This window comes from Phallusia mammillata, chromosome 8, assembly GCF_965637545.1.
Source record: "Phallusia mammillata chromosome 8, kaPhaMamm4.hap1.1, whole genome shotgun sequence".
Taxonomy (NCBI): domain Eukaryota; kingdom Metazoa; phylum Chordata; class Ascidiacea; order Phlebobranchia; family Ascidiidae; genus Phallusia; species Phallusia mammillata.
In genome coordinates this window covers 19,331,809-19,352,924 of record NC_137259.1, presented here as the reverse complement: position 1 = coordinate 19,352,924, position 21,116 = coordinate 19,331,809, and the positions used below count along the sequence as shown (strand labels likewise).

The window sequence follows — 21,116 nt, the reverse complement described above, 5'->3', positions numbered from 1 at the left end:
TTTGGTAGATTTTATAATTACCTGTTACCAAACAAAATAAAAACACTGTAGAATGGAGAAGCACATCTTAATTACTGGGGCCACCAGGTAGTTGAGTTGGCTATTAAATAGTCACATACTTATGTACACAAATAAGCAAAATTGTACTTTGCTTACAGTGGGATCGGTCTTTCCTTGATTACTCAGATTGTTGAAAAATATGGAAAATCAATGACCCTTCACATTGTTGTTGCTTGCCGTAATATCCAAAAAGGCCAAAACCTGAAAAACAAACTGTTGGAATATCACCAAAGATTAAAGCTTCATGTTGTAAAAATGGATATTGGGATTATCAGTTCGGTTCTACAAGGATGCAAGGAAATTAAAACCATGTAATGCAGACTTTAATATATATATTACATTTATGTATGTGTGCGTTACCAAATTTGATGTGTTTTAGATGTCCTCAGCTGGATTGCATATTTCTGAATGCTGGAATAATGCCAGTGTCGAATTTAAATTGGAAATATATCGGTCAGAAAATGCTTGCCTTGTAAGTTGGTCAGCATACAAACTACCACCAAAAAACCTGAAAACAGTCAATTACTTAACGCAACAGCTCAACATTTCTTGATGTGGTTGATTTGGATTTAATCAAACATTAATGTTGTGCTTAGGGAGGCAGTTGAAATGTTTCGAACAGGAAATGGAGTTTTTGCGGCGATCGACCCAACAACCAACGAAGGAATAAAATCAATCTTTGCCACAAATGTTTTGGGACATTTTGTTTTGGTTGGTTCTTCTACTCTGTTTGCTGTACATGTAAAGTTTAAATAGCCATAGTAGTTAAATGGTAACCAGCTAAAAGATGGCACAATAGCTTGTTGGATTGTTGGTTTTAATCCTTTTTGCATCTTGTGTTTCCCAGCTATGACAACAGATTTCTTTTGCAGGTGCAGGAGTTAATTCCATTGCTTGAAAAAACAAAATCCCAGTTGATTTGGACGACGTCAACAAATGCTAACAAAGCTGCTTTCCACCTGAGCGATTACATGTGTGAGAGAGGGTAACAACTTCAAACCTACATGATTAGAAAATTCATATTTCCAATTATTTGTTGCTTTTCACACAGAACAGAACCCTATGCTAGTTCCAAATACATGATGAATGCAATCAACATAGAATTGAACAACCAACTAAATTCAAGGAATATATACAGGTTTCAAGTTTTGATTTCACATCTTATGTTTAGTTGTTAATTCATTTTAATTTTGCAGTCATTTGGCCGATCCAGGGACAGTTGTGACAAACATCACTGCAAGCATCCTACCACCATTGTTCTGGTATCTGGTTACACCCATTATGTGGTTGGTATGTATCAACATTCATACCTGATAAAACCATAAAATCATTTTCCAATGTTTGAAAAAACTTGATTTTAAAGCATTTTAAAGGGTTTACAGTTTTGCAAGATAAGAAAGCAACAATCCACAACTCACATTTAACCACACACAAAATTATGTTTAAACAGAGATAATAAGAAAACAACACTTCAAACATCAAGCCAATAAATAAGAAGCTGGCTTTTTAGCCTGTTACTCCAAACAAACTAAAGCGATCTGTAGTCCCCAGGTTCACAACTGAGATATTTTCAGTTGAAACAGTGTGCACTTTCTAAACAGCTATTATGGCAGAAATAATAGGAATGTCTGTACATTTTCAGATGCGATTTTTACTGCCTGAGTTGACGATTTCTCCAGATACCGCATGTTTCTCAATGTTATGGATATTCGAACAAGATCCAGCTATGTTAAAGCCACATGTGAAATATTGTAGCAGAGCAACAGTACTAAACCATGTTTACGTCAACGAAGAACCGCTGGATATTTCACATGCAGAATCAAACAGCATTTACAAATTACTGTCAACTATCGCTGATAAAATGACTTTAAAATGTGACAAGCAATAACATAACATAATCTGTGCTGCCAATCTTGGTTTTTGTGCAATTCGTAATGGTACTAGCGTTAAAATTGTTTAATGTTGCATTGTTTATGAATATTCCATGGGTGCAGTTTTGGGTTTAAAACTAACCCGAAACAGATACGACTGTGATTGAAATTACTCAAAGTTGTATTTTTGTACTAATTATTTCTGCACTTGCATTGTAACAAAATTGTGGTTTACTTTGTTTCCAATTTATTACACAATAAAATGAACAAACCCATGTTGGGATCGATGTGCACCATTAATTGTTTCACCCACTTTAGGATGCAAAGGCTACAAAGAATGCAAAACTGCATTAAGTAGGAAAGTCAACTGTACAAATGCAAACACAATTCATTGCATGCAAACTCGACAATGAACTATATATCGACATGGATACACATAAAAGTAATCAGTCATAAAAATAAAATTCACCCAATATAATGTACAATACAGTTGGAGATTAAAAAAACAAACAATTGCATTATATACACAGCCACCAAAAATATTTCTCACAATTTAAATATAAATCTACAAAGACTCATGAGAATATTCATTGAATGATTTTACACGACTTAAATAAAATGGGGGAAAACTATCTTCAAGGTCGTATTCAGTTACTGAACTGTTTTCCCCTCCACCAAACACACATCTACAAGAATACTTAACCCACGAAATCTTGTTGAACCTCTTCTTAGAACTGGATGATGCTACTTCCAAATCCACAAAGTACTGTGTATCTGTTGCAATGTATTTGAAATCCCTTCTTCGTCTGCTTTTGGCGATTTTCTTGACATCATATTGACTTTTCTCTGCAATAAGGATCGCTGTGATCTTTGCTGATTTTTCATTGTGTCTTGATGTCAGTTTGTATTGCCCAGTTCGGAAATTGTAGTTTTGCCTATTTTCCAAACTTAACGTAGACACAACATGTGCTGGTTCATCGGGGGTTGTGTAAAACAACATTTGTCCGTTGCTGAAAAATCTGATGTACCTGTCAATAACAAAACCACATATTAGTTTGTCATTAAATACAGAGCTATTGCATACCATGATAAAAGTTTTGTAAAGTCATGGATATCTTTAGGTTGCAAATTACATCCAGTAATTGCTGAAGTTTCTTAACGTACCTGTAATATTCCACACATTGAAAAGGAGTGTAGGTCAGGAGATTGGGATCACCCTGGCGGAAGTATGTCACTTTACTGATGTACACACCATCAAGACGGACTTGTGGACGTTCAATAAACATCCTACGCCACGATTTAAACTGCTTCACTTTGGTATGCAGACCCCATATTTTCTGACAAGCTGCATGCCATATTGAAGGATCTCTCGCCAATAAGTAAAACTTTCGACTGACCAAGGACAAGGTTTCTATTGATGACAAGTCAAGGTCTGAAGAAGCGACCCATCGAAATATTTCAATCATAACATCATCTGGAAGTTGATTGATGTGAAGAGATTGTGTCACCACAGTTACTTGTCTGGAAGTTGAAGGTTCTTGGTTTCCTGAAGCCGACAATGATGAGAATTTCTTCACTAGGTCAAAGTGCTCAATGTCATCAGTATTTGAATCTGTCTCCGTTATTTCAACTGGTGAAGTGAAATCAATTGTGTCAGACATGTGTTGCTCGATCTCTGGGTCCAGTTGTATTGCTCGTCGATAACATTGCACTGCATCCTGAAGCTTTCCGTTGCGTTCACAGTCAATCCCACTTTGGAATAGTTTCCTGGCTTTTTGAACTAGATCAAGGTCGCTCTGCTGATTAAAACTTTTCTTGACTTCTTGTTCATTTTTCTTCCCAGCCACTTCACTTTTCCAAGCCTCCCTGAAGCTCTGAAGTGCATCTTCTTCTGTCATCGTGTCTTTGTTAAAATTATTCGCCATGCTTTTCCGTATACTTTTCTTTTATCACTAAACAACTGGAGTTTGGTGATTTTTAAACAATGAGATCACGGTCGGAAAACCTCCAAACTGTTGTGTGGCAAACTTCAGTGAATTCCGTACAGCAGTGATTTAAAAACATGACTAAGGTCGACAACGTCATGAAAAAACTATGTTTTCTTTTAAAAAAGAAAAGTTTTTAAACGCTGTAAAACCTTTTTTTAACCAAAATTCAAATACACATCTAAAAGTACACACAGGGGAAGACATTGTCCAAAGAAAAGCACGATGCAATTTATTTACCCCTTCATATATTCAAGTATTTTGCAAAAAAACAGCTAAAACTTTTAGCTGAACATAATTTACCTGTTACTTGCAAAATATCTTAATAAAGCAACTGAGTTAAAACTAACAATTGGGCTAACTAACAAAAGTAACAAAAGCTTTTGAAGACATGAGGCTGTTTTTTTATCTTCCAAGGCTACTACATGTTGCTTTACTTGGAATAATTTATCAACATACAATTTTGAGATTTTTCACACACCAAGTCAAAGTCCAAAATAATTACTTGTAGATAGAGCTGTATTAGAGCTTTCTTTTTGACCACGGTTTGGCATGATAGGTAAACATTCTTTTCTTTGTGCTCTTTAACTCGAAAATCTGGGTTATTTTCGATTTAGCATTCATTCACAATACGTTCCCGTTCCCCCACATCTAAAGTTTTGAGTTTTGACAAGTCAAGAGTCCTGAACAAATCTTTCTAATCTTTTTGCTTAGCCCGAGAGAAGCGATAACAAATACAACTTACAAAGATTGCTCAATAGTAGGTTAGGCTGTCTGATCTAAATAAATGCAACAGCACACTTACTTCCGTCTGACACATTCATAATGAAACCAGCACAAATTTGTCATCAGGCACGTCACTTTGCACTTTGCAGAGAATTGCACGGGAGGTCATGCGCGGTGACCCATAACCGTGATGATTTAGCCAAAGCCAAACTAAAATGTTTTTGAGTTGTGTTTATATTTTTAATTGAAACAACAAAAACATAGCAACATAATTGCACTAAAACAATCACCAAGCTGGATCCTATTTAAACGTGCTACAATTGCATTGCCATTGTGGGTGGACATGATTTGGGGTGTTGATGGTATAATTATGTGTGAATGAGTTGAGTTTAGTTCGCTTGGTAAAAGAGAACAGAGCCACACAATTACACTTAAAACTCTAGCCAAATACCATTTAATTGATTGTAATTTTGTTTAACATCTTATTTTAAATAATTGGATCTAAAATGCGGGCGAATCCTAGCTTGGATTTGAGTTAGAACAGCACGGGATGTTGTTAACCAACAATTTGACAGGTTGATCTTCTACTTGCGAAAGCATTAAGTTTATAGTTAATATTCTTTCCCAATTCCAACTTAGATTTACTAGCTGTGTATGTTCGTGCTTTGGGGAAATATGCCGTTTGCGTTTCTTTTTGATGCGGGCGTCAGAAGGAAACTTTCGCATCCAGCCTTGCGGCTTTCAACTTTTTTCTTGTTTTTTTCGCTTGAAACAATATTTTCGATTTGAAACCAACTTAAGTCCATCAGCCGGCTTAGGGAAGCAGTAATGCGACTTTCATCTGTTAAACAATCAATTCGTTCGGCCGTCGCCAGTTTGCGTTCGCTTGTAGGCTAGCCTAACCTATTAATGTGTAGGTCATGTTCGGTATCAGTCCTGAATCGTTTAAGCTGATGTGCTACTCCCAAAATACGCATCGCCACGTAGATCAACAATGACGACTCAAGCTGTGCAGATCATTATACATGAACGTTTATAGGCTTATACCAATTTAACCTAGCTCTCTAAGCAAGCATCTTCATGTGACAAGGCGTCCGGCTTAATCTATTCTGTTTCGGTGGGATTTGAACCTAAGGCAGGAGTATTAACATTCAAAGCAGTGCTGGATTAAGGGTCTGCTGCACTGTAGGCACATTTTTTAAGTGGCCCGAAAATCAGGGTTGCCAACTAAAAAAGTAGAATTATCAGTGTTGCCAAATCATTGTCACAAAGATCGTTGTTGTGGCCTGGATTTTTTGACTGGCCTGTAGGCACTTGCCTACTTTGCCTAATGGTTAATCCGGCACTGATTCAAAGCAAAAAACAGAATGTTACCCCATCCATGCGTCATACAACAGGCGTAGATGCGAATCTAACTAGCCTTCCGAGAATTACACTGACTAGGTCAACTACAGCAGCCATGCAAAGGACTTGTGACTTATTTTGAAGTGAAACGTCGTTAGTGCCGTCGTTAAATGCCTAAACAGTTCGATTTAACTTGGTTAAACTTTATAAACTGATGTATAAAACACAAATAATCATGATGGCAATAACATCTTGTGCAAATCAGTGAATGAATATAATGTAAAAATGGTTGAACTTGTAAGAAAACTGTAATAAGGAATTGTAATAGAGTGATGCAAGCATATGAAGAAGACAACGTAAAATGCTTTACTCAGAAAGCGACCATCAAAATATCACTGATCACTTAAATATCATTTTTCAATGACAACATTTCTGTTAGTTTTGATCAAAGCATGCAAGTTTATCCTCTTGCAGCCATAAACATGCAGGGAGCGAAGGGACGCACAAGTTTCAAGCAACGACAACAAACATGATTGTGTAATATTTTTGCAAAAACTCACTTTAAGGGTTTCAATCTGTTCATGACGGTAGTTTGAAATCATATCCACCGTCAGTTTGGTGGCGGACGTGCTACTGACATCTAGATGCTTCAATAAAGTGGCTGCTAAAATGAAATCAGCAATGCCATTGTCAGTAATTTTGGGGCAACCAGCTAAACTGAGATGTAGCATGGCTGGCAGATGCTTTGAGATGGAACTAAGACCAACATCAGTGATCGAGGGGCAGTTGGCCAAAATTAAAGTTGTCAGTTGTGTGCAGTTCTTGGCGATTTCATGTAAACAGTCATTATTGATTGACTTAATACCATGAAGATCCAAGTGCTGTAAATGTGTAAGCTTTTTACACCACAACAACATGAAGTCCACTGACACTTTGCTGCACAAACCAATGTTAAGTTTGTGTAGATTTGTGGTTTGGTTCAACAAACCGGAAAGAACTGTGCATGAAACACTAAAACAACCTGACATTTCGAGACTTTGAACAGTTTTGCTGTGTCGTTTACTAAGTATAGTGAATGACTCATCAGTTATTGATGAATTTCCATTGATATTCACATCAGTAATGGTTTTAAGCGCTGTGCAAATTGCAGAAAAACCATTATCTGTTGTTGATGTCCATGGAACACATACTTTCGTCAAACATCTGCAGTAACAAGCCGCATGTAGTAACACAGAATCCCCTGCTAGCTGTGATCCAGTACACTTACTTACATGCAGTGACTCCAAACGAGTCTTGCAATTTCGGAAAAAGTTCCGCAAACCTCTATTTGTCACAGTTTTTCCGCAACAGTTTGTCATTTCTATGGATTTAGGTTGTCGCTCTCCTATAGAAGACAACCAGGCATCGCTGATTTTAACATCATTACCTTGCACATTTTGCCACAGCATAAAATCATTGGCCAGAGTGTTGAACCTTTGGCAAACTTTAGCCACAATTGTGAGTTGTGGAAATGGAAGATAGGAAAATATATCCAAAATTATTTCATCCGGAAAGTCTTTCAAATTTTGGCAAAAGTTAACCGGTCGTAAATTTTGTTCTATCCACACTCTTGGTGATTTAGCAACACTGGACTCAATGTTGGGAGCAAGTGACACCACTTTTTTAGGGGATGCAACTTTTCGTTTGGGGCTAATGCTCATTGAGGACCAAGTATTAAGCTCTCTGTGCCCATACGAACTCCAAGCAATGCTAGACTTTTCCCAAACTCTTTGTGGACTCACTGACCTTTTTATGTCCATAACTTTGCTTGCACTCTTTGGTCTTTGGTTCAACTGGATTGGGGATTGTTCAGTTTTTTGTTTGCTATCTTCAGCAACGTTTACTGTTTTGTTATTTTCTGTCCTTTGTGCATTTATTTTTGAAGGCGATTTCAAAAATCCTGCGCTTCTTGGACGCACTGGCAACTTGTCTTTGGGCTTTCCTCTAGATTTTGTTGTGCTTTGCCCAACAACTGCTTTCAAATTCAGTTTTGGCACAGAATTATTTTCGTCCCTTTTCTGGCCGGTTTTAGTTACACTTGCATTTTCAACATTTTCTGTAGAAAGCGTGAGGGGCTTGTTTGTTGTTTCTATGATGCATGGCTGTTGATTACTATTTCCATTAAAATCTCCACTCCCAGCTAAATCTGTGCTTGTATTGCTTTGCATTAAAAGTGATAAAAGTGGTGAAGAACTAGAGGTAGGCAAAGAGCTTTGGGTCAATTCAGGCAAATTTACAAGTTTTTCATTGGCAAAATCTGCGACAGTCATGACATTTCCAACTACTGGTAAAATATTTTCTGTGACAGCAATCAGACTGGATGAGTTTATGTTCTGTAAATTGTTCAGAAAAGTTTCTTTGGGTTTTTCAGCACCTTTGCTGGTTGGTTCTTTGTTGTGAAGCAATTGTGAGAAACTAGCTGGAGGAATAATGGAATCAGATGTCAAGTAGTTTGAATGAGGGTGACTACGACATTGTTCACAATCATGAAACATTGAACCATGGCGTTGTGTGTCTGCTAAACTTTCATTAACCTTCTCATCTTTCTTTGGACTTTCTTTGTTGAAACTTTGTTCTGGGGTGAACCAACATGAGGCAGGAAGAGCTTTTGGGTAATCTTCAAGTGTTGCTGAGGTTGAAAAAACTTTAACAAACTGCTGTGTGTCTTCTAGTGGTCGGTGTGTTTCCAAAATACAATCCTTGGCTTCTTCCAACTCATGGTCATAATTTACATTATTTTGTGGAAAACTGCTGCATTGTTTATCAGTTTTAGAAAGTATGACAGTATCCTGTACATTATTTTCTTGTGAATTGAAAGTCACACTTATTTCATCAGTATCACAAGATAAACTGCTTTCTATGGAAGATACGTCCAACAAGTCAACATCATATTGAATGCCTCCATTAAATGTCTGTGAATCAGGTGTGTCGATAATTGTGGCGGTTTCATTAACATTAACACAGTTTTCCAATTTACCACCTTCTGTGTAATCATGGTCAGCTTTTTGCAAAGTGTCGGACTGTATAGCAAAACTGGAAGTGCTTTTCTCTTCCAAAGGTGCAGGAGACAAGACAATAACATTTTTCTTTTCATTGCTCACAATCTGTAACATCTCATCCTCCTGGGGAACCTGCAGAACATCTTTATCCGTGGCATGAAATGTAGTTTTGTCTTCGACTAGAGCAGGGTTGAAAACAAGATCTTCTTTACTGACAAAATTTGATCTTTTTTCGCTATTTGTTTCTGACATAAACTCGGTTTCTTTGACATTAAACAGGCTTGATAATTGTTCACGATCATTAAACGTTTCTCCATCTATTTCTGACATAGACACAAGTTCTTTGCCATTAACCTGACTTGATTTTTCTTCATGTGCTTTTGTTATGTCAGTGACAGTTTGTGCACCAACATGATTATGTTCAACTTTTGTAAATAGATCTGTAGTTGACTCAACCACTTCATAAGTACTTGCAGCTGTTACAGTCTTCAGTTGGTTGTTTTTCTCCAGCAGTTTGTCAGTTCTCTGCAAATAATCTTTCACAAAGTCAAATTTTTTTGCATTCAGGTATCGGTTTGCTCCCCAATGATCTGACAGAAAATCTGTGGGTGATGTTGGTTGTTGGTTGATGTTTTTACCCTCCAGGTTATCATCCTTTGATTCTAAATTTAAAAGATATTAATTAGTAAACAAGTGATCACACAATAAATGGTCAAACAAATGTCTTAAATGGTCTTGGAATCATACTTAGTTTACACACAAAATATAACAACTATAGTTCTAATACATTGTATTGAACGTTCTGTGTTTGAATATGTTACTTGCTGATTTCGTAGAGACTTACTTAAGCTTATATTCACCTAATGGCCTAGCAGTAAAACATATCACAAATAACTTGGCTTCATTGAACCTTAAACACAACAATACTGTAAAGCTGCCATGAAGACCATAAAAACTACACTAGCCTGTTTTTTTTAAATATAATGTATTAAGTGTCTTACCCAATGAAGTTAGGTGTGAAAAGTGATTCCCATCTCTTTCCAGCAACTGGTTTGCATATTTGTTTGCCAAATGAAGTTTTTCCAGTTCAGTTAAGGTTTCATTTAAATCTTCATTTGTAGTTAAATAATTGCACTCAGCCATTTGGCACAGTAGAAGTAAAGCAACCTAATTTCTGCAAAAACAAATTGTTTTAGACTTCCAAACGTCGATTTTGTAAAACTTTAAATTGTTATAATAAAGCAAGAAAGAAATCCTAAATGAGATATGCTGAAATACATGTAACAGCTAGTATAGCCATAGTCAAGCTTTTTGTGGCTGTAATTAAACAATATAAACGCCGACTTAAGCTCATTGAAACTTCTTTGGCTTTTGTAAAATTAAGCCTCGAGCACATTGAGATTAACTTTCAAGTGGCTTGTGTAATTAGTTTCCATGGTTACGGCGCTGCTTGTACAAGAAAGAAGTTTAAACACTTGTGGAAAGATTGGAATAATATCAGCGTTGAAACCCACAACACTTTTTATTGTTTTTATAGTCACAATTTATAGGTATTCGAATTTCGAATTCGACAGCTTTTCATTTGAATGTTTTTCCACATCGAAAGAATTCAATTTTTTGTTCAAAAATGAAGTACCATGTGGGAAATTCCCTAAATAGTTCATTAAATTTAATTGAAATTAAATTTTTGGTGTTTTTAGACTTTGTACAAACAGTTAATATCTCGAAAAATCCGGTCCATTTTATCAAAAACAGAATTTATTTTAGTTGCACAGTGAACACTTATATTTGCATGCATTGTAAATCTCGATGTTAGCGGAAATTGTAAAAAATCATTGTAAAACTCGATGTCGATTTTCAAACACAACAAAACGGTCAAATTTCAATCGCCGTTCGGCAACTCATGCGACGAAGTGTTGTGAGTCCACAAAACGCTGATTTGGCCAAAATTTTTGTCGCAGAATCCATTCTTGTAGAGTGCTCTCGACGGTAGAATGATGATCAACAACAGAACATATCCGCAACAAGCTATCACGATTTTTAAACCTAAAAATATACGCAGATAACTTGCAGTGCGATATACACGGTTGGACCCCACTAAAACAATTACCAAACCAGAATATAAAACTATATTGTGCAAAATAGTGGGGGCCACAATTGGTGGTGTAACGGCTAAATTAGTAGGATGACACCTTTATTACAAATCGTTATGTAACTGTTCGGATCGCCTTTGTTATTGTGTAATTATTTTTTATCGTATCCCGCTGTTCTTGCGCTTTTTCGCTTGTTGCTCGCAATACACAATTCATTGCTCTGATGAAGCCCTACCGTTTTGGTGGGCGAAACGTTAGCAAAAATACAAGTTCTTGATAAAAACAACCAGTATTTTGTTTAGCATTACACCATTTGAACGACAAATTTGTTAAATATGCAACCTGGTGGACGAAACGCTTGTTCGGTATTTTGACAAGGCATTGCAACAAATTAAATAAATTTTGACGCAGTGCTGCAACCACTTCCAATAAAATACCTGACTTGCATTGCATTTAATAATTATAAACTTCAGTAACTAGTTTTATACAGGTGGTACAACATACAAATTCCGCTTAATATGTTTCTGCTTACTTGTCCCCAAATCACCGATGTTTTCGAGATAAGTGATGACGCAATATGATAGCGTGACGTAGGCTGACGTAAGAAGAACGAATATAACGAGTTCTTTATGTTTTTCAGCGCATTCCATCGGATAAGAAAACATATTTGAGCTAAAACTTTACCTTTATTTGAAAATTGCTTTGTTACGAAATTCCTTGTGACGACATAATGTAACTGGGTTATATACAAATTTCTGGAATCGTTAATGAAAAAAAAAACATTACAATTTTTCTTTGATAGATAGTAATATGTACAAAGTATAGACAAACAAAAAAGTGCAAATCTGAACAAAGTCTTCATTGTTGTGGTTTAGAGCGCTAAACTTTAGAGTAATAGTTCATTGGCATTGTTTAAAGACGTTCTAGAAACGACACATAATTAAACAATCTAGAGAATGAGTTACAGTGAATGTTGGATTAAACAAAACAAATCTATAAACAAAGTACAAAAGGTGCTAACTGGTGGCCACATATATCCAAACATAAACATATGATTCGTGAAACATCCAGTTTAAAAAGCACCGATAAAGTAGACAAGAACTGATACGAGTACAAGGTGTACGGATTTGAGTGATGCAAGCCCAGCTTGACCAGATGTTGTAGTTGTTGTTGCTTGTGTGGTGGATTGTGTTGTAGTAGAGGTTGAAGTAGATGCGGTCGTGGTGGTTGTGGTGGTGGTTGTGACGCAAGTTTGTGAAACTTCAACATAAGGTTGAGTGACCCTCAGTGCCGGAACACTGCTGAGCAGCTGCAAAAATAGCAAGTAAAATTGGTAAATATGACAAAAAATAACTGCAGTTGTCTTGGGTAGCCCTTTAACCGCCTTTAATAGGCCTGGTGTAATATGATTTACACATAAGTGTGCTGTGATCGCTGGTCTGCATCAACGCTTCAGGGCTGATCCCAGTTATGAATGTCTGTTCATCTCAGGAAGAAAACTATGAGCCAACTACTATGAGCAACTTTTATACATCTACGTTACGAATTACTTGGCAATGAATCTCACATGAAATCTTTCAATCACATATCATGAGGCATATATGTTTAAATCTCAGTAATACAGTAAGTTCATTTATAAAGTTATCAACTTGTTTTGCTTACTCCAGTGGGCGAAACACCGTTTCTGTTGCAAACTTGGAATTTCGGTAGTTCGTTGATCGCTGCACTGTAATCAGCCGCTCGTGTTTGATCCCAATTTAGCTGGTAAACAACATTTACATTAGAACGTATATTCGCTTAAGTTTAGCTCGCAAAGGATATCGTTTATTAAATAGTAAATTGTTTCTGTAAATCTTGTTCATTGTTTATTAAATAAATACAGTTCTTCCCGTAATTTTCATGCCTTTTCTACAAGTTAAACTTTACAAAGAGGTGATCAACGGGACATGCCGAAACTTTGGTTAAAACAATTAAGTTTTATCCTGATGAAGGCGTCTTGTATGGGACGTCGCAACGACGGTTGTTTATAACAAAACTGCTGGATGAGTAATACTCAATTATAATTAAAACCAATGACAGTTACAGTTTTAGTAGCTAATCTTAAACGTCTTCTTTTAAAATTAATTGCCGTTGTTTGAAAACAGCGAAGTTCCATCCAACTTACACCGTTAAGATATGCTTCCAAAGTCTGTCCTGTAGCTTGAAACGTATAATCTCTCCACGAGTCGTAGACACCATCAAACGCCAATGAGGTTCTGGAACAAAAACAAAATGTCGGAATAAATTTGTGTCACTTTCCAAAGACGCAAAGTTTTTTAGGATATTTTGCGGTTGTTGTTGTGAAAATTAAACTGATTTTTTTAAATGTCATATTGCTCAGCAAAATGTTTGTTTTGGGAAGAAATATAGTAAAGCTAAATTATTATTTAATTACATTTGAATCAAACTTAAAGAGGCACATTGTTACGGCACGACACGCTTACAAGAGTTTACTGCAGAAAATTTTTGTTTTGAAGAAAACAATCAAAAAAATAACGAAGTTATGCCGTTCGGTTCAAATTTACACAACGATTCAGGAACTTACGTGAGATCTGCGACTTGCGCATCCGTAAGATCGATCACATTCCACCAATTCGGGTCAACAATAATCCCGCTTTCGCATTGACTGATTGTGATGCGAGGATAATATGTGATGAATGCTAAACACATTTCCCTGTCTGTTGAAAGTCCACCCTGGAAAAATATTATGTGGTTCGAATACCCTGAATTTTTGAGTGACATTGCACATTGTTTCGACCTGTAAGGTCTCATCAGTGCAGATGGTGACGAAAGATCGGCCGTATTGGCTAGTGTTGGGAGTAACAGGGTAAAAAGCCATGTCTCACCTATTCTGTTCGATGCCACAACTGGACATACACCACAGAGTTTACTGGCTCACAATGGCTAAGCAGCTGTTCGGGAACCAAAGTGAAGTCGGCAGGTAATGTTTAAAACATAGAAGATTTTTGAATAAACTGTTGATTTTTGAATAAACTGTTGTCAGACATAATGTATCAAATTTTTTAGCTCTTTCTTTATTATAATATGCCGACGTTTTGATGTCCCATTCAAAACACAATCAACAGGGTAGTGACATAAATTGAAAACACAAATTTGTTAATAGAAGATTTCTATAGATTCTTACATATGAGAATCCTGTTTTAGACGTTGTGTCGTAATCACATAAAACCTGGAGGTCGTCACCGGGAAGTATTTCGCGTTCGGGGGAAATAAACCGGTAAGTTTGGAAATTGAAATTGTAAGCGTCGTCCTTCGCTATAAAGGGAAGTTCAACTCCGTCTCTGTGTAAAGAAGTGATGGTTCAGTGTGGGTTGGTATTTGCTTGTTTTGGTGCTCGAGTTATTGCTATTACCTGTCGTGTTACATATTATATCAGTGGTGGGATTCAGACGATTTGCACCGGTTTTATAGAACCGTCTCCCGCAATTTTATGAGACCAGCGAACCGGTTAACATTACTGGTTACTGTCAATGGACTTTTTGTAACAGAACCGGCTGAAAAATATGACTTTTGTGATAGAACCTGCCGACAAAAAAATTGAATCCCACCACTGCGCAAAAAAAATCTTCAATTTACACTCCATTAGAAAACATTTTGTTTCTATAACATTCTAAAACTTATTTTAACTTTGCATGTGCGTCCAAATAAGCTTACTATTCTGTTAATTTTATTTCCTGACGGTGACAACAAAAACTGTCGAAACGTTGTGACCTTTACAACCAAATACTGGTTGGTTTATTTTTGCTCCAGTTTATCATTGTTTCAAGGCCATACTTTACATTTCCTACAAAAGTCACAATGCACCGAGCTCTGTTACCTGACGTGGCGTAGTGTGATCTTTCTTCCCGTCAAATGAGTGTGGAGCATCACAGAAAATATGTTGATGCTTGTGACGCCGTTTGATGCGGCCATTGCCTAAAATATGTTTTTAACTTGTTATAATATGTTGCTGTTCTGGGCAGAGCAGAGAAACACAGAAAACTTATTTTTTTGACCACGTTCTTGCTTCGCACCGAGCGGACCGAAAGTACCATGCGTATAATAATTTACGTGTATGGTTGTTACACGGACTTGAAAAGTAATTTAATCATAAACATTACTGCCAGAGTCGTTGTGTGTGAGGAATACATCATGCAGACGTTTCAACAATCTGTTGTCATCATCAGTGCTGTATTCTATATATACACCGGTACTTTGGCAGTAATGTTTATGATTAAAATAATTTACGTAATTACAATGAAAATACACAATCAACAAATTTTAACCATTTCATTTCTCCATTCACAAAATTTACATTCTGCAAACAGTCCCCTGGGCAATCCCCGTAAGTGAGAAAGGACGAAGCTTGTGGAGGAATTGTGTGAGAGAAAGGATTGACTGACTGACCGGTTTGCAAAGTCCCAGCGTCGTGGGTTCGAACCTGAGCAGTGTAGGAGAACATCAAACCCGAATTATCCACGACTCCTGTGAGTAACGAAATTTATTGAAAGTGTTTAGTTTGTTATTTAAGCTGTTGCTGCCAGGCATAAAATCAAGTTTATAGAGCTCTTCTGGCAAACGTAATTTTATTCAGACGTTTCGACGTCCAATACAGGTCGTCTTCATTAGGGTAAATAACACTGAATGTGATTAGTACAATGCACGTCACTTACCCTTGATCAAGGCGACCTGTAGATAGGACGTCGAAACGTCGGAATAAAAATACATTTGCCAGAAGAGCTCTATATGGTTGTTAAGTTTGTTACTTGTAATTTTGAATTTGATTTGAGATGATTTGTTTTCACAAATATTTACATCAAGATTTTTTTTTAGAAAAAACATTGTGCGCGATGTAAGTGGTTTCGCGTTTTGAAACATAAATATTTTAATATGTCAGCAGAATGAACTGAAACTTCAAAATTTTCTTTGCAATAGCGAGTTATACAAAACATATTAACCCACGACAATTGGTTATAAATTAAGTTTTCTTTTCAACTTTGAGCAAAATTGCACATAAACTAACTTTACTCTCTTACAATAAAACTTGAAGCTTAAAATCTCTTTTCGGTACTGACCTACAGTTGAATCGGGATTATCGTAATGCATTTCAAGCACAACAAAATTCGGGTCGCCTGCCTCGCCGAATGGAAGACCAACGTTGGTAGGAAACTCGATGTCCTGTGAAAACAAAAAACTTATCTGTATATGTACACAAACTTTATTGCTAGGGAAAGTTAAAAAAACGTAAAGTTTAAATTTCACTTTTTAATTGAGTTGAGTTGAGTTTATTTCGCTTGGTGAAAGACAACATAGCGACACAATTGCACTAAAAACAATCACCAAGCCGGAAATAGCTGCGCAACGTTAAGACGTTATGGAGTGTAAAACAGTAAATGGCACAGTTGGTGGATAATGGCTGAACAACATTTTTCGACAACATGCAATCATGGTATGGCGAAAATTTCTAAACAACTCGATTCTCTGGGCGTTTTGTTTATTGATTTACAAATAAAGTTTTTTTGATTGACAGCATCCACTTGTCAATCATGTTTGACAGATGTCAACTTACCTCTCCACCTACAGCCCATGCTGTGATGACGTGACTACACATGGCCGAGGAGATAGGGGCTGCCGCTGTGTAACATTCACCTTCCGTTCCAACAGTGACACCGGCCTGGAATAAAAAAAAATTTCATGAAAAGTGAAAATCTAATTGAGCCTAATTTAGGCCAAAAAGTTAGATTTAAGTGAAGTGAATTATGACAGTGTGTGAAGTCAGGCCCAAATTTAGTCGGTTTTTATTCAAATTTGCGTTCGAATCAGGGCCGAATAGCCCAGCCCAACTTGCAACTCTGGCTGGTTAACATTCTACAAGTTGGGCAAACACAGGCGGATTCGTTTTTCACACGAAGCACACGACACTGTGTGGCTAAATTTAAAATGCCACTTTACGCGAAGAAAAGCCCGAGAGCCGTTTTAACACTTCAGCCTAACCTCCTGTAAAACAATGCTATATATTACGGAAGTCGACAGGTTTAATTTTTTATTTCAAGTAAAGCTTTGTCGAAGACTTAAAATCAAGTCAAGGAATGATATGCAAACATTTCGACAGATCTTATTACTCATATTTTTTGAAATTTTTTTCTGGTTGACTGGCGTAGTTTATATGTTTACGGTATCTCACCGGCAGCGGGTCGACGCACTGGTAAACAACAATGTGATGAACGTAGAGTTCGTTTCCAGCATCGATCACAGGAGCAATCTGAATAAGTTAACAACAAGTAAAACAAGCTTTAAAATATATCCTCAGTCGGAGTCACACGAGATATATGAACATTGGCAATATGTTTATTTTTGACTTTTAGCAGTCTCAAGTTTGACAAATCTATATTTTTATTGTTTGAATACAAGGCAGTTATTATGATACACCCAGCAGTGGTGGGATTCAATTTTTTTGTCAGTGGGTTCTATCACAAAAGTCATATTTTTAGCCGGTTTATTAACAGTAACTAGTAATGCTAACCGGTTCGCTGATCTCATAAAACTTCGTGAGACGGTTCTATGGAACCGGTGCAAACCGGCTGAATCCCACCACTGGTTACAGCTTATAATATATGGCTTATATTACAAGAATGTCGTGCATTTAGAGGTGATGAAAACATGTAATTACAATCTACCTTGACGATATGATGTTTAGCTGTAACTTCAGGCAACTGTAGCAGATGGCAACTGTAGTAAGTGTTTTGTGTCGGAATCGTAACATTTCCTGTCCTCAGAGTAAAAGTTTGAACTGTCTCGCCATCAGGGGGCGTCACAGAGCTTCTGGAGGCCGTCTGTGTGAAAATAATGTCTCGGCTTCCTGCAAAAAATAAATGTTTGTTTGGTTCAGGTCTCAACACTTGGCTGTCTTAACGTGACCGGACAGGGCTCTCAGCCGCGTTTGCAATTTTACTGTGTTAACTACCGCTGCATTATATAAAAAAAAAAACAGTTTGGGGAACCCAATTTCTTCCAACAAATCTGCTATATGAGTTCCAAAATTTGTTGACGAATAACAATGAACAAAGCGCAAAACCGAAGCTGGTTTGTTGGTGAAAAATAATAATTGTGCCTCTGTTGGTTCCGTGAAAAATTAATCGCACCTCTGTTGGTTCCGTGATAGTCTCCAGCCACGATGTCGTCGCCAGTTGGGTCAGTAGAACCAAAAGCGTAAATTACATTCATTGTGTTGTCCTAAAAATAAAACCACATCGAATTACATACGATCTATTGAAAGTCGCCTGTCAGAGGCTATACACGATGGATTGAAGGCAATTATTTTTGTCACAATATTCCCTTACACCGTCGCCATGGAAGCAAACAAAAGTTGATGACTCATCAAAGGTTCAAACGTTTGTGTCACTTTACAACGTGTCACCTGACTGTAAATGATATTCTAGTGACAAATGACAACGAAAGCCACCTGTGAAGTTGTTTCATAAGACCGGTGTCAAATTTCTAAAATTCTTTGTTGGTAACAAGATTTCACAAAGCAGTCTAATACAAGTTACCGCCATGACGGTTGTAAACTTAAATTAGGTTTGGAATTTGCAAAATTTTACATCAAAACCAACATTTTTATTATCTAACACAGTGGTTCCCAAACTTTTTCATATTTTTTTCTAAACGGTCCCCTTGCCATTATTTCAAGGGCTCGCGGTCCTTAAGCCTAAATGTGTATTTCATAAAAACGAAAGTTTATTGCAGGATTTTAGCTAGTTGTGCAAAATTGCGCATAATAGTCATCCAAAGACAGCATGTGACATCACAAACAGGACAAAAACATTAAACAGGACAAAAACGATTGTGCGCGAACAATTGCATTTTTTTAGTTGTCATTCAATAAAGGCCATTGTTTAGCAATGGAGACAGTCGATTCTCAATTCTACTTTGATTTAAACTTATTTAGTGGCACAAACTGACGCCAAATAAGATTATAGCATTACTTCAACCGCTTCGCGGTCCCCCAAAAATTGCCTCACGGACCCCTAAAGGACCGCGGACCCCAGTTTGGGAACCACTGATCTAACACCTAGTAGTATAAAAACCTTTCTGTTTTGTTTAAGTTTGATAAAAAAAAATGTCTTTTTTAACCGGAGACCTTGTATTGTACACAGTGAGTTGTTTTGCAGTAAAAAATGCAGTTATTGCGGTTGCAATTTATTTATTTTATAGTTTTTCAGGGATTAAAGTAATCGGACTACACCTATCGTATGTTGGCCCAGTACTACTTATTATACACAACATAATTACTCACAGTTATGGCGAGATCTTGTGTAGAAGCACAAGTCGCAAATTGTCGAGTAAATTTGATCCAAGTCCACCCGTCACTTTCGCCTCCAGATAAATCATCGATGTTTTGTTCAGCGTCCAGTGGTGGGAACGAATTACTGGTTGCATGACGGTCCTGGGAATATTGTGTTTATTCATGTTAGAAATATAACCACAATGTGAAGACGTTGAGAACGGAATGAAAAATTTTAAATCTTAAACTCATCCCAAACGAATTTCCAATCCAATTTTAGTCAGTGGTGGAGTTCAAATTTTTTGTAAGCTGGTTCTATCACAAAAGTCATATTTTTCAGCCCGTTATGTTACAAAATACATTTACAGTAACCAGTAATGCTAACCGGTTCGCTGATCTCATAAAATTTCGTAAGAAGTTTCTACAGAACCGGTGTGAACTGGCTGAATCCCACCACTGATTTAGTCCTGGGTTACACAAGCACACCTGAGTCAGGCAACTGATGTAACCAATAGATTAAAACTGGTCATGGGGGGCAATAAAGTCCATGAAACATCCGGGATATTTTGTTTGTTTTGATGTGCCATGTAATGCTGCGACTGCATTAGAATTAGCCAAAGACGGTACAATGTTTAGGCAATCGCATTGTGTTCACAAGGCTGTGGGTTCTAATCCTATCTCGGTAGCTTGTGTCTCAAGGCAGCTCAACGGCGGACCTATTGCGAGTGTTGTATCCATAACACATTCAAGCGTTACCCGTCCACCGAGGATAAAAATGAAAAAAAAATATTGAAAGGAAAACCAAGTAAGGTACGTCTCATAACAAGTACAATTGTTCGATCTGGTTTAAAATGTTAAAACACGTATACGTTGAACTTACATTGATTGTGACCTGACCGTTCTTGACCCAACCGACGATTATATCAGCCCCAGTCATACCCCCACCCGGGGAAATACCGAAACCGACCCATCCCGCTGTTTGGCCGTGAAGCTGTGAAAACAAAATATGGCGGTTATTTCCAAACCAGAATAAGTTACAATTTTCAAAATCCCCTTTTACTTCTAGTATGATGTGAGTTGTGTTGAAATCCCAGTAAAGGAAAACGTTTCCAGCTGTGTCCAGTTGTCTCGAGTAAGGATAAGTACGACTTGGGGTTTGACCTTGGCATCCCAACATCAAGGTCAAACCGATAAATAAAACACATAATGGCTCCATAGCCAACCCAATTTTTACTACCTGACCAAAAATGTCCTACTATTCCAATGCAATTATTATAGCGAGAGATAACGTTGACTTGTTTAAGCTATTGCTTTTATCATGTGGTGCTATCGAGCTTGAGCGAGTTAGATATTTCGAAGTAACAATCATTTATTTCACATTATTTTACAATTCCAAAACACAACGACTATTAAATCGATTTGATCAACCAAAACAAGCTCACTAAAATTTAAAATTCAACAAACAAAACCACAACTAAATTGTCCTGGCTATCCTAACTAATCTTAACATGGCAATACCGCACAGAACTATAAAAGGTTGTGTCATCGCAATGAACAACTGTAAGTGATCCCCGCATGTTGTCTATTCTTCTTTCACGTAGGATCAAATTTCTGGTTTCATTGTATTGTCAACCCTAACCCTAACCCGCCAACAACCTGTAATTTAGATTTCAACT

At 37.0% G+C, this 21,116-nt stretch overlaps 4 protein-coding genes across 4 annotated transcripts; 1 reads left to right on the top strand and 3 right to left on the bottom strand.

Annotated features, from left to right (window-relative positions):
• The first annotated feature begins 19 nt into the window (after positions 1–19).
• LOC145203708 (3-keto-steroid reductase/17-beta-hydroxysteroid dehydrogenase 7-like) lies at positions 20–2,206 on the top strand. Its single transcript, XM_080075984.1, has 8 exons — positions 20–87; positions 159–371; positions 440–532; positions 657–771; positions 933–1,045; positions 1,112–1,198; positions 1,257–1,350; positions 1,703–2,206. Exons 1-8 carry the CDS (start codon positions 53–55, stop codon positions 1,946–1,948), a joined length of 996 nt encoding a protein of 331 aa, XP_079932110.1. The 5' UTR covers positions 20–52; the 3' UTR covers positions 1,949–2,206.
• On the bottom strand, positions 2,162–4,061 carry LOC145203707 (F-box only protein 9-like). Its single transcript, XM_080075983.1, has 2 exons — positions 3,096–4,061; positions 2,162–2,959 (listed from the first exon to the last, which is right to left on the bottom strand). Exons 1-2 carry the CDS (start codon positions 3,854–3,856, stop codon positions 2,497–2,499), a joined length of 1,224 nt encoding a protein of 407 aa, XP_079932109.1. The 5' UTR covers positions 3,857–4,061; the 3' UTR covers positions 2,162–2,496.
• Positions 4,062–6,195: 2,134 nt separating this feature from the next.
• On the bottom strand, positions 6,196–10,218 carry LOC145203704 (uncharacterized). Its single transcript, XM_080075980.1, has 2 exons — positions 10,026–10,218; positions 6,196–9,686 (listed from the first exon to the last, which is right to left on the bottom strand). The coding sequence occupies exons 1-2, from the start codon at positions 10,165–10,167 to the stop codon at positions 6,397–6,399; spliced, it is 3,432 nt and encodes a 1,143-aa protein (XP_079932106.1). The 5' UTR covers positions 10,168–10,218; the 3' UTR covers positions 6,196–6,396.
• A 1,572-nt stretch (positions 10,219–11,790) lies between these two features.
• Positions 11,791–20,617, bottom strand: LOC145205628 (DBH-like monooxygenase protein 2 homolog). Its single transcript, XM_080078359.1, has 14 exons — positions 20,321–20,617; positions 19,453–19,602; positions 18,299–18,389; positions 17,834–18,015; positions 17,341–17,418; positions 16,726–16,830; positions 16,232–16,334; positions 15,472–15,641; positions 14,995–15,092; positions 14,302–14,458; positions 13,702–13,850; positions 13,282–13,372; positions 12,780–12,878; positions 11,791–12,426 (listed from the first exon to the last, which is right to left on the bottom strand). Exons 1-14 carry the CDS (start codon positions 20,615–20,617, stop codon positions 12,190–12,192), a joined length of 2,007 nt encoding a protein of 668 aa, XP_079934485.1. The 3' UTR covers positions 11,791–12,189.
• Between the last annotated feature and the right edge of the window lie 499 nt (positions 20,618–21,116).